General features: G+C 42.3%; 1 protein-coding gene across 15 annotated transcripts in view; it reads right to left on the bottom strand.

Annotated features, from left to right (window-relative positions):
* CLIP1 (CAP-Gly domain containing linker protein 1) overlaps positions 1 to 13,812 on the bottom strand; it is a 125,057-nt gene that overhangs the window by 55,259 nt on the left and 55,986 nt on the right. For 10 of the 15 annotated variants that reach the window (XR_013551394.2, XM_078435848.2, XM_078435859.2 and 7 more), the window contains exons 4-9: positions 10,747 to 10,871; positions 9,843 to 10,065; positions 5,636 to 5,833; positions 4,916 to 5,019; positions 2,322 to 2,382; positions 1,014 to 1,046 (exon numbers count right to left, since the gene is read on the bottom strand). Coding sequence is in view for 14 of the 15 variants with exons in the window: in XM_078435848.2 (XP_078291974.2) it covers positions 1,014 to 1,046; positions 2,322 to 2,382; positions 4,916 to 5,019; positions 5,636 to 5,833; positions 9,843 to 10,065; positions 10,747 to 10,871 (744 nt within the window). In the remaining variant the exon portion in view is untranslated. The remainder of the gene's footprint in view (positions 1 to 1,013; positions 1,047 to 2,321; positions 2,383 to 4,915; positions 5,020 to 5,635; positions 5,834 to 9,842; positions 10,066 to 10,746; positions 10,872 to 13,812) is intronic. The other 5 variants (XM_078435851.2, XM_078435860.2, XM_078435853.2 and 2 more) reach the window with 2 other exon arrangements.

Raw genomic sequence — 13,812 nt, 5'->3', positions numbered from 1 at the left:
GGTCCCATGCAGACTGACACCGGATGCAGCGGGAGCCTGTTTTGGGAGGACAGAAGAGACCCAGATCACTGAAGTAGCTTCACAAAAAGGAAACCTTCAGAACGCAGGCTTTTTTACAAGCTCGGTCTTGAATTGTCTATTTCAGCTGCCGGGTGGTGGTAGGAAGAAAAAGCTTTGGTTTAATTTTATTCCCTTATGGTGGTAAAACAAGCCAAAAGCGTTTAGGTTCTTTCAACTGGCCTCCCAGCTGGCAGATGCACAGCTCACAGGGTGCTTTCGAGGCCATTTAGGTGAGATCTGTGTTGGGTGTTTGATTTTAATCAGAGGGAGGAAGAAAAAAAACACCTTCAAGCCCGGTAGCACAGCTACTAGAAAAATCTCATTTCAATAATAATAAATTTAAAGCACATAGCATCTTCACTGAAGAATGCTCCTCTCTAGTGTCACCAATTAGGGAAAATACTGCAGCAACAAGCAGACGCTTGAATTTCTTGTCACCTGCACTGACAGGCATTGGCCGACAGTGGGAGCTCACAAAAAGGCAATCCGTTCTGGTGCTCAGAATGCCCTTCTGCTCTCATTGGAATAAAATCAGACCACTGGGGCAAACTTTCCGAAGAAATTTCTGTAATCCCTTCAGCTATTATGTTTTATGTTTCTGTTAGCTATCATCTTTTGGAATAACTCTATTAAAATTAGAAGACGTTATGAATTAAGAGAAGGCCAAGCACCCAGATAAAATCCTTTTTTTTTTTTTTTTTTTTTTTTGGCAAAATTTACCAGCAAACATTTGCTTATGCATTAAATACATAGATTTATAGAGCTTAGTCATTACATACAATTTCTTCTGGATACAAACGTAATTGCTGTGAAAGCCACATGCACAGAAATATTAAGGTCAATGTTTCAGGTCAGATTACGCAGTTAGTATTTGAGTATATCAATAAGCATTTTAATCTGTCATCAATCTGTGTTAACAAGGGAAATCTCCACACAGTTAAGTGCCCTCTTACATTCTCAGGATCTTCAGAAATCTGGCTCTTTTGCTATCAGTAAAAAAATAAAAAAATTAAGCAACAACAAAAGGAGAGATTCCACTAAAGTTTCCGTACGTGTTAGGGTTTCAATATAACTCTGATTAATTTCAAGTGAGTTTATCAGACAGACTATACTAACTCAGTGCTGATGGAAAGGTTTTAACTTGCACCTCCCCAACAAACCCTGGGCTGTGTTCCCCATGAATAAGATGATGATATGAGACTTTGGGGTGTTTTTAAATGGATGGAAACAACACGAAAGTCAACTAAAGGAATGTGACTATATATGAAATGAGTAAAGAAGGTGACTATTGAATTATTAATAATCCATTAAATTCTGGGCCTACAACTCAGAAAATGTTTTCCTTGCTCTCTGTTGTCAACTGTAAAGACAACTGCCAAAGGAATCAGTTCCTATTTGGAAGGGCCCCTGAAACGTAAGCATGGTGTGGCCATCAACCGACTCTTAACTTGTAATGTATATTCTTAACAAAATGTAATGTATACTCTTAATAAAAATGTATATTCTGAGAACTGCACAGGCAAGTGCAATTTTTACTAAAATATTAATTCAATACCAGAAATCTGCAGAATTTGAACAATTTAATAATTTGTATCTGTCATATATCTAGCAGTGGTTTTTAAAGAGCATCAAAATCATTTAATTCTGGCATCTAATTAAAAAAAACTGATATGAATAATTGTTAAAAGATGAGAAACTTGACGCTAAAGGAAATCTCTGCGAATTTAAAATATGCCATGGAAGTCAAAGAGGCTGAAATACAATTTGATCTTGTTTTATCCTCTTGTAATTACTTCACAAAAACAACTAAAACATGCATTTATTCCTTTTACAGGGTTATGAAAAATTTATTCTGCCCAATTGAAAAGCAAAGCTGAGATACAGCAAAAAACTTTGTTTTGCTCTATTATGATGAGGTTAAACATGCTTTTTAAAATGCCATTTCTGACCGTGAGAGGAATATCTAGAATCTCACTTGGACACACTGCCAGATTTATGACTTGATAAACTCCAATTCAAGATTTTGGATTTTGAAGCACGAGGAAAGAGTAGTAAAAATCTGGGCCACTGGAGTTGGGACAGCACCATCACAGGACAAGGACGGGCGCTGGCACCTGAGCCGTAAGCTAGGCCCAAAGCCCAGCCGGCCAGAGACCCGGGCTCCTTCCCTTCCCTCTGCCGCCTGTTCTGGCAGGATCATCCCATCCGTACTTGTCAATACTGGTACCCATAAGAGCTGTAGAGAGTTGGAGGGGTTTTACCTCAAGATCGCCTTTTGTGATGGATTCTTCCTCAACACGGAACTGAAGGTCCTCAACCTTCCTGTAGAACAAAATCAAAACAAAGCACTTCAGGTAACCAAGGAATATATGTGCCTTACCAAAACAAGAATCTATAATCAATACCCTGGTGAATGTAACAGATGATAGTGGAAGAAAAGAAAATACATTTTTAGGCACCTAGTTTATAAATCTAACAGCTCTCTGCTATTTAGGAAACTTCAAAGTTTTAGCCAGATACTGATTCCAGGAGACATGAGTTAAGAGTTGAGAAAAATCCACTGGTTTTCTTCTGTCACAACCACCAGAATGAACCTAATCAAGACAAGATCAGCCTAAAGGGAAAACGTCGGATTACCAAAGGAATAGGTTTGAGATTCCAAGTCTGTAATTTCTACTTTACAATAACAAAACACAGGGAAAAGTGGCATAGAAAACAAATCTCTCTTGGGGCTCCTGGGTCGTTAAGCATCTGACTTCGGCTTAGGTCATGATCTCACAGTCCGTGAGCCCTGCTTTGGGTGAGCATGAGCCCCAGCCCTCACTTTGGGCGAGCACCAGCCCCACTTCGGGTGAACGCGAGCCCCACATTGGATAAAACACAAGTCCCAGGCGAACCCCACTTCTCTCTCTCTCCCTAACCCTGTGGGATTCTATCTGCCCCTCACTCACTTGCACCCTCTCTTTCAGAAAAAAAAAGAAAACAAATCTCTCTTTATACCACCCTACATCTGATATTTTATGGTGAGGTTAGCAGGCTACCCACACAGAAAGCCCTAGGACAATACCAGTACCTGTACTGGGAGAATGAGATTATCAACAATTTGAGTCACATCCCCACCCCCCCCATTTTAAAATCTCTAAATTGGGTGTGGGTCTCAACCAATGCTATCACCAAGTCAATAAAATAGGATACCCTGAAGATTGACAAAATCCAGGTAACATCCATATTACAAATCTTCACAAAAGTGAGTGTAAGGAAGAAAAGGGGACAGAGTTCATAACCTATGTGCAAAAACCAAAACTGACAAACTCACTAGCCTTTCTGGCAAAATTAAGAATAAAAAAATCAGGGCGCCTAGGTGGCTCAGTCAGTTAAGCATCCGACCCTTCATTTTGGCTCAGGTCACGACTTCATGGTTTGTGAGTTCAAGCCCCATGTCGGGCTCTACGCTAACAGTACAGAGCCTGCTCAGGATGCGCTCGCGCTCTCTCTCTCTCTCTCTCTCTCTCTCTCTCTGCTCTGCCCCTGCTCACATATGCACTCTCCTTCTCAAATAAATATTAAAAAAAATTTTTTTAAATAAAAATTCTACTCTGTTAAATCAGAAATATAATCATAAATAATTTACACCCCTCAAGCTCACTGGAAGTGTGGGAGGACATTTGTCCTGCCCAGCAGTCAGCAGATCAAGAGCTGGTTTAAGAACCAAAGCAAATGGTACTGTTGCCTTGGTATTCAGAAGAGCCTAGAAAGGCCTATTACTATATCTCATTTATTCGTAGCCATTTTTAGGATGTGAAGAAAATTTCCTACATATAGCACTTCTCCTTCTAGTAAGAAGATAATTTCCTTGATAAGAGACTCTATTATACGTCCACTGTATCCCGTACCTCAGTGGTGCCTCTCACGGTCCTAAACATACAGACCAGATGGCTACTGAATTAAGTTGCTACCATCAGAAATGACAAGATGGCGGCATTAAACGCAAGACAGGACAAACATCCTGTTGTCCAGAAATGTTCCGATGTTTCCATGCAGACACCCTGTTCAGAGACTGTGTTAGTTCACAGCCTCAAGAAGCCGCTAAGAACCAAACTTGCTCTGTCTCACACCATCTAGCACCTGATTCCATCCTGACCTGGATAATCCTCTAATTGCGTCACATGAAAGTTATGTTTTCCTAACAAGGTACTGAGTTTCTCAAGGACAGGGCCCTTGTATCACTTACCAGACAGAAGAGTTTTATTTAGATACACAGGTGTTTCATAAATACTTGGTCACTTTGGGGACGCCTGGGTGGCTCAGTCGGTTGAGAGTCTGACTTCAGCTCAGGTTATGATCTTGTTCGTGGGTTCAACACTCGCATTGCTCTCACTGTTGTCAGTGTGGAGCGCACTTCAGATCCTCTATCCCCACCTCTCTCTACCCCTCCCCCACTCTTGCTCGCTCGCACGCGCTCTCTCTCTCTCTCCAAAATAAACAAACATTTAAAATACATACATACTAGGTAACATGGACCCAAAATGTCTTCTCACCAAAAACGGTTCCAGGTGGAAGCAGGGTTTGAATCGACTTCACGACACTAAGGCCAACCTCAAGAGGATGTTTGGCACACAGCAGGTGCTCAATAAGCAGCTGTTAAATTTAGCAGGCCATGTCTAGATAATTCCAAACTTCTCAAAAAAAAGTCAAATCAAAGCAAACCCTCCCGGCACAAGATGAAGAGTTGAATTTCTACCGAACACAGAGTCACTCCTTTGGTTCTAGGGCTTGACACCTTAATAAGAATGTTTTCCTAAGGTCATTTAGAAGGAAAAGGCCACACTTGCACTAAGGAACAGTTTGAGGTCACCTTTTCTCCTCTTCAAGTTGGTTGAGAAGCTCCACCTTCTCCCTGTCAGCAGCCTCCACCATCGTTCGCAGCTGGTCCATCTTGGCCTCCAATTCCAGGACATGCTGAGAAAGACAAGGGTGTCAGTGAGTGGCCTCCCTCGGACCCAGACACAGGCCCAGGGACGCCTCCAAAGAGCTACAGCTAAGTGGTACCATTGTGGGCGGGTATGACTCTAAAACCTTTTCACAGTGAAATGCTTTCTATAATCTTTAATAGGTTACTTCTCGGCCGCATTCCTGGAAACTAGATGATGAAAAACCACACCATTAAAGCAAAAGAGGGCAATGGTACAACAACGCTCATCTTTTTTACGGCTGAAACGCATACAGAAGGTCATCTACAAAACAGGAGTTGCAATCGTTGGTAAGGTCCCAGTAAACAAGTTCCCCTGACACAGGCCAAGAGGCCTGGATGTAAAGACCGAAGGACTACGGTAGACTCAAGAAGAACAAAACTGCATCTTTATGACGATACAAAGTGGTACCCCAGGTCACAGCTTCAAACAAGCCCAGCAAAGACATTTCTACTCATTTCCAGTGCTCCCAAGACTAGCTCCCTGGCTCCAAGCACGAGGTACGCTGCTCAGCCTCCTCCCTCAACTTAGAAAGCTCCACCATCTCACAAGATCAGCTTAGAACCCATCACCATCTCCGAAACAAGGTCAGCACCAGACTTCACCTGGTCGTGTCCGTCCCGGGCCAGAGCTAGCTCCTGCTCTATTTCCCCCACGTGGCTCGTGGCCTTGGCCACCTCCGCCCTCTCTAGATCCCGTTCAGCCAGCAGCTGCTCAATGTGCTGCTGCTTCTCCTTCAGGGCCTCCTGGAGGGCAGTGGTGCCGGAGATCTTCCTGGCGTAACGGGAGGAGGTTTCAGTCAACTGCAAAGGAAAGTTAAAGAAGTGAAGGGCGATGATGCTATCGGGGATGCAAGGAGGGCACGAGGCATGCATGGCAGGCGTCTCCTCAGCAAAGCGAAGGTGCTGCCCCTGCTCCCAAGCTTGCCAATTATTAGGAAAAGCTTTTCACCAAGGAAGCAAGACAGCGTGCGCCTCCTGACTGTAAATTTCACAAACAACACATCAATGTGAGAAGTCATGGAACAATCAGAAAGATGTTTAGAAGGAGAATAAGTGGCTCACATCAAAGGTACCCTGAGCTCAGCTGACAGGGCCTTGTAGGAATCTAGAAAAATTCCACAAACCCATTTAACAAGCTTCTGTTACCACCTGAGCTTCATTAGTAGTTTTCTTCTTCTTGCGACGTTTTGGTCAGTCTTTTGCTCCTCAGACTTGAGGTCGAGACTTTCCAACTTTCTCTAACTACCATTAAGTAACCAAGAGGTCACCCTTGGAGCCAAAAACCGTCCTCTTATTGATTAAACAGTTGGATTTTGTCAGGATTTTCTTCATCTTTCTTTCAAAATGAAAGGCACAGATAAAAAAGAATGAAATCTTGCCATTTGCAACAATGTGGATGGATCTAGAGAGTATAATGCTAAGAGAAATAAGTCAGAGAAAGACAAATACCATATGATTTCACTCATATGTGGAATTTAAGAAACAAAACAAACGAGCAAAGGGAAGAAAAAGAGAGAGACAAACCAAGAAACAGACTCTTAAGAGAACAAACTGATGGTTACCAGGGGGGTGGGGGGAATGGGGGAAATAGGTGATGTGATGGGGACTAAGGAGGGCACTTGTGATGAGCACCAGGTGTTGGATGGAAGTGTTGAATCACTAAATTGTATACTTGAAATTAATTAATTTAATTTTTAATTAATTAAATTTATTAATTTAAATAAAAACTTTTTTAAACAAATGAAAGGCACAGTAGATCTCACCCAGGAACCCAGAACTTGAAGACCTGAATCCCAATCACCAGAGGGATTTATGAATATCAGACGAAGAGGAAAACTCTGCCTTAAAAAGTGCATGTGTATGGGGTGAGTGTGCACGTGTGTGGGCAAGTCCACGCGTAAGAGAAAGGGAGACAGAGGACATGCAGAGGGAGGAAAAAGAGGGAAAGAGAATCTGTGGAGAAAGAGGAGGAGGGGATGGGAGGAGCGGTAAAGGGATTGGAGAGGGAAGGGGAGGAGACAGAAAATAAGGCAGAGCAGAAACGCGGTGGGGGGAGGGGTGGAGAAAGAAAGCCGCCCGGGGCCTCTGTTACTCTGTGCTGTTCCTCCACACTGAGGCTAATCGTTCAGATAAAAACACTTGAGAAAACAACCTCCCATTATGGCAAGGGATAATGTGTGCAAGTTGAACAGCATTCTTCCAAGTGAGGCTCCAGGGGCTGGGAGGGAGTTCAGGAAAGGCCTCATCCCTTGGCAAGCATTTGTCCAAGGCCGTGGACTTAGAGATCAGATCGCTGGATCTGGATCAAGTCAGCCCTGACTTCATCTCCTGCAATCGAAGCCTTGTTTGCCACTTGAATGCTCTTCATGCGTCTATCTGAGCCCTCGTCCAGGAGGCAGACAGAGTGAGGATCTGTCATTAATAGTTAGTTTGGGGCTTGACTGGATTCCTTTACTCTTAGAGTTTCTATTTCTGCTTATTTCTATTTTGTGAAATTTCTTGAATTACATAAACATACTGGGGCAGGGGGGAGTGTTCTTTTAACCATCTGACCTTGACTTTCCAATTTCATTATATGGTTAAAATTATACTTTCTCGGTACTAACTTTTCTTCCTGGATAAAGTAGCTCTGAGGTTCCCTGCACAGAGATAACCCAGGGTGCTGCAGCCAAGTCACTGGGCACTGTGGAAGATTTTCAAATTTCAAGGGAAACACGGCACCACCAGTTGGGACACCGTGCAAACTACCAGCTTGGGGCAATGGAGTTTGAGGCAACTGGACTATATTCCTTTCGATAACGTTGTGCCTTCCCAAAGCTAGGCCTTGGTTGCTGCCGTGACAAAAAGCCAATACTGTGCAAATCAGTGACACAATCAATGTGTCAGAGGAAACGAAGGTGGCAGTTTTCAGTAAGACTCCAAGGTTTGACAAGCAACCTTTGTACAGTGCCCAACAGGACCATACAACCTAACACTAAGCTTGATTATTTACGAATTAACTAAAAATCCTTTCTTCTCTCAATTAATGTGTATCATTCTTTTTGAACAACTACTAACTTGCTAGAACATAAATATTAACTTGTTTGTCCTTAGCTGCTTCATAAACAGAATTGCTATTTCTTTCCCCCCAGGGGCCCTATGAAAAAATAACTCTTAAGGGGCTGGGAAATCAGAGCATTTGGGCACCTCTGTGCTCAGTACTTCGGAGGATTCTACATTCAAGAATCATTAGACCTTTCCATACATATGCATGGGATTATTCTGGGGAGATATATTTCTAGGAAGTCACTTTTTCTGTATTTTTGGCATATTCTTTTATGGTGATTTTTGGTTTAGAAACTACAGCCACCCTCAATAAAGATATACAAAAACAAGCTGTTTTACAAGACAAGAAGACTCCTTTCTCTTTTGTCACTTTTCTTCACTGAGTGAGGTGAACTAAGAACGATCAGGACTGGTCTGAAAAGAGGAGAGGTTGGGAGGGAGCAGGGAGAGCTTGGTTGTCTTCCAAAGAAATGGACACTTACAATTACAACATAATAAAAGTGACTCAAGAAAGAATTCCTAATCCAGAGAAGACACTTGCATGGACTTGTTCCTGGATTAGCAAAGTAGACTAGATGTCCATGTGAGTTTGCTGAACGATGCTCTGTCCAAAGAGGGGCGGCTTCACCTCTACGTCATTGTTCTTATCAAGCTTTTCTTGTAAAAGTCCATTTGTAATTTTTCTCTTGAAGATGTAGACTTTCTTTTCATATGTGAAATGAAATAGTCCAAGCAAGTATTTATTTTGCCTGAATTTAAGAGAAAGTCCAGCTGGCTGGCAGAGGAGCACTCCTCTCCCACCCCGCACTAGAAGGAAAGAATCCTCCCCCGTTCTCTTCCCAAGGACTGTGGACCGTGGAAGAGAAGGCAAAACGAGACCGCAGGCCGGCAGCCTTACTTCCGATCACACCATTTAACATTCTCCCTTCTGTCTGTAGTTTACGGTCATTAACACAGAGATCCAGAATTCAGTCTGCAGTGCAGTCTTATGCTGCCGTTACAAATCTAGACCGTGTTTGCCTCACTTCAGGTAAATAAATTTACTGGCAGGAGACAAGACAAGAAGTCATTGTTCTGACCCTAATAAAACACTGTATTAACAAACAGAATGAGCCACCACTGCCTATTTTAATTCTCATCATTCTATTTTGACTGACTTAATGGGAAAAAGGTGGAGAGAGGAAGCGGAAGGGAGAGGAAGAGATGGAGAGAGGAGACACAGCGTGGCACTTCCTAGCATCCTTGCAAGTTCTGCTCGTTCTGCCGTGTGTCCTCTGGCGCAAGACAGGAACATCCCACACACTAACCGCTCTCGGTGGGTTAGACTGTATTAACACACTACCTAAATTCTAAGAACACGCCTTTTCTCAGAATACTTTAGTTCCTTCAAATTGTTTCAAGTCAGAGAGACCTAAGTTGCTGAGGAAAATGATCCCTCCCTTCTTCCTGTCATTCTTGTGCCCAAAATAATTTCAGAGAAAATCACCCCATATGTTAGACTCAACAGTAGTTACTACAGACTCACCAAGAACTAGATACATCTTAGAGCCTCAAGAACCTGGAAGCAGAGTTCAAAACCCTATTGCAAAATCTGTCTTCCTGCTAAAGCTTTGTTTTATGACGTCTGGAACGGACCTCCAACAAGCTACAGCTAACACTCAGTACAAGGCAAGTTAATAGCTCCTAAAGCAAAGCAGGTCCACCAGCAGCAGGCATTTATCGTGCCTGGAAGGGAGAGGCATGCAGTGAGGACGGGGAAGCTTACTAATCCAGTACGGCTGGGTTTGCTGCTCACGGAGGAGGCCACTGAGCTCATGGAGCTGAGAGACGAGGCGGAAGGGCTGCGCTTCAGGCTGGCGGGCGTGGTTGCCATCACTCGCCTCACGGCGGCAGCCTTGGCTTTGGCCGGTGTCGTGGAAGGGAAACCGATCTTGGTTACTTTGTGGACAGGAGCAAACAGGCCATATTTGGGTTGGCACTGAAAATACCTTTAGAGAATAACAATAAAAGCAGTGACCGAAAAGACTTAATTATAAGAAATCACAACTATAAGCAAAAGCATAGTTTTCTGGTTATAACTCATGACTGGTTTGCTGTGAATTCTACCCAGAAAGCTGGGGTGATCAACCAGCACGTAGCATTCACATGTATGGAGGCTGATAACCTCCAGGATGTTTTAGAAAACACACTAAAAAACAACATGATACACAGAGACAGAATTACTGATCTGTTACTAAAGATCTACTAAAGTACAAGGGAATAAGTAGATCTACTATCTGATGAACCTGTAACAGAGGGGTTCAGACTATGAGGTGTCAATCTAGGTTCATTAGTTGTAACAAACGTACCATCGGGTGGCAGGATGTTGATAGCTGGGGAGGCTGTGCACGTTGGGAGCAGGGGACATATGGGAACTCTGTACCTCCCTCTCGATTTTGCTATGAAACTAAAACTACTCTAAAAAAAATAAATAAATTGAATGCTTGTTCAGAATTTACTCAGATGCATTACAGATTACTAAAAGAAACAGTTAAAAGAATATCTCCAATTCTGGTGGGGAGAAAAAAATCAGTACATGAGCCTTAAGAAATAAAAGTGCAGCTCTTGGTGAGATCTGCTTGAGCGTTTATATGTGCAAGAGGGAGGCAAGATTCCAACTCCAAACAAACCTGGTTCCAGCAACAGCCCCATCGTTCTTCCCAAGAGGCTCATCCAACTCCACACCACACCATTCCCCCTTGGCAAAGTCTGTCTCCCCAAGAAACCGGACTACGCCAGCCTTGGTGCCACCAACCTGGAAAAAGAGAATGTAAAAATAAAGAGGTGAACAGAATTCTATAGCTTAATCCTTTGCAGCTGCAACTGACAATTAAGTACCGAACTCTCCACCATCACCCTTGACGGCTTCTTCTCTTTGCCTTCTCTTCAGCTTTTAAAGAGCTTTCTCCAAACACTGGTAAAGTTTACCTGAATGATTTATATTACGAGAGTGATCTGATATGTCCCAGTAATGAAATAGCCTAAATAATATATAGTCATTGGGCTCTCCACCAAATCAATTTGTCCCTTCATTAAAAATACTTTATTATTCCAGAGGGATTTTCCAGCTTCAAAATAAGTATTTGGGAGGAACCTGGGTGGCTGAGTTCATTGAGCAACTGACTTCGACTCAGGTCATGATATCACGGTTCGTGGGTTTGAGCCCCACAACAGGATCTCTGCTGTCAGCACAGAGCCCGTTTTGGATCTGTCCCCCTCTCTCTGCCCCTCCCCCACTCGCACGGTCTCGAAAATAAACATTAAAAAAATAAGCATTTGCTACAAAAATAAAATTGGCACATCATTAAGGGAAAACAAAATTCATCTATACTCCTACACTGTGACAGTTGCTGTGTCTGTATTCTCATACTTCCTTTACATCTTTATCCACGGAAAACAAGACACATCCATATTAAGGACAGATACACATCTACACACATTTGCTTTTGGCCTAAGTATATGCTGCATGAAAATGTGAATTCTTTAAAATAATTTAACTCTACAGACATTTTCCACTGTGAGGCTGTTTCCTCATGACTATTAAGATTACTATTCTTCACATTTTATTTGACATGAACTGCTCAAAGCTGTCAGTCTTCTTTAATGTGTAACTCTGTCCCAGCCGTTTGATGGACTATGCGAACATTATTTCCAAAATTACCAACCACCATTTATGAATTATTCCTTCCTTTTCCATTACTTTTCTACTTCAAATACTCATTTTGCCACAATCTCTCATGGGCACACAAGAACACGCTGATGCGCGTGAGTCTTTCTACAGCTTTGAAAGTTCAGGATTTGTGCTGCTGCCACAGCATTGCAATTACCGCTGCTTTATAATCTGTGTCACATCTGCTAGCGCTGTTTTCCCTTGCTACTCTGCAGATTGACTTTCCTTTTTTTAATTTTCTTACTTTGTTCTAGGCTTCCTTTATCTTAATTGCTTCTTTAGAAATTGCCTCTGTTACAGAGAGGAGTCACTGCAGGAACTTAAGAACATTACAAGAAAGAAAATAAATGTTTTGCCTGTATTCTCAACACCCCGAGACAGACCCTGCTGTTCTGGTTCACTCCCCCCACCGCACTGCAGCGGGCTAGGACCCCACAACATGGAGGTACCACGATAGGCACTTTCCTCACTTTTTGTTTGAGCTGTTTACCTTTTTCCTATTGACTGGAAAAAAAAAAATAAAACCTTTATACATAACAAACTTAAATTAATTCTCGAATAACCAATGCATTCTCATGGTTCCAAAAATTCTAAAAGAAATATGCATGGGAACGTCTGGGTGGCTCAGTGGGTTCAATGTCTGACTTCAGCTTGGGTCATGATCTCACAGCTCGTGAGCTTGAGCCCTGCATCGAACTTTTTTTTTTTTTCTTTTTTAGAGCAATTTTATAAGTGAAGAGCCTACTTTGGATTCTCCATCACCCTCACTCTCTACCCCTCCCCCGCTCACACTCTCTCTCTCAAAAATAAACAAACATTAAAAATACACATGGAGGGAAGAGCCTCCCTTACTGAACTCTTGTCCACACCTCCCCCACTCCTACTACATGGGAAGCATGGTTACTGATTAGCAATGCCTCCTTCCTCCTGGCATTTATACTTGCAGATGAAAGCAAATGTTAACGTATGTTCTTTTTCCTCCCTTTTATTTTTACACAAAATCTAGCATTCTACATGCACTGTGCTGCACCATGCAGAATACAGAGAACTTCCTTCTGTTTGCAACTGCGGTCATTCTACTGTGTGGATGTGTTCCAGTTTATTCAATCAGCCCCTACTGATAGTTAAGTAGGTTTAGTTAATTTAATACATTTAAAAATAAATAATTTTGACTAATTCTAAAACAAGTTATATTAACTTGGGACAGTAATTTATTACTGATCTTAAAAAGGAACCAGCTTTGGGGCGCCTGGGTGGCTCGGTCAGTTAAGCGTCAGACTTCAGCTCAGGTCATGATCTCATGGTTTGTGAGTTAGAGCCCCGCTTCAGGCTCTGTGCTGACAGTTCAGAGCCTGGAGCCTGCTTCAGATTCTGTGTCTCCTTCTCTCTCTGCCCCTCCCCAACATGTGCTCTATGTCTCTCAATAAATAAATGTAAAACAAATAAATAAATAAAATTAAAAAAGGAACCAGCTTTTAGGGTTTTTTTTTTTTTCTTTCTTGATGTTCTCGGTTTTCTTGAATTCACATTTTTACTATTTCCTTTTTCCTACTTTTCGTTTATTGTTCTTTCCTTCCTAGTTTCTTTTTTTTAGAGTTATTTTTATTTACTTTTATTATTTTTCTAATGTATATTTTTGAAAGAGAGAGAGACAGAGTGTGAACAGGTGAGGGGCAGAGAGAGAGGGAGACACAGAATCTGAAACAGGCTCCAGGCTCTGAGCTGAGAGTACAGAGCCTGACAAGGAGCTCGAACCCACAAACTGTGAGATCATGACCTGAGCTAAAGTCAGATGTTTAACCGACTGAGCCACCCAGGTGCCCCTGTTATTTTTTTTAAGTAAGCTCTAGGCCCAACATGGGGCTTGAACTCACAACCCAGAGATCAAAAGTCACATGCTCTATGGACTGAGCCAGTCAGGCGCCCCTCCTTCCTCGTTTCTTAAGACCAATACTACATTTATTTTTTGTCTTGCTGTTTAATACTAAAGGCATTTGTTTCTAATTTTCTCTGCATATAGCTTTCT

The sequence above is a fragment of the Panthera onca genome, chromosome D3 (genome assembly GCF_046562875.1).
Source record: "Panthera onca isolate mPanOnc1 chromosome D3, mPanOnc1 haplotype 2, whole genome shotgun sequence".
Classification (NCBI taxonomy): Eukaryota; Metazoa; Chordata; class Mammalia; order Carnivora; family Felidae; genus Panthera; species Panthera onca.
This window is presented reverse-complemented; position numbering and strand designations above follow the sequence as displayed.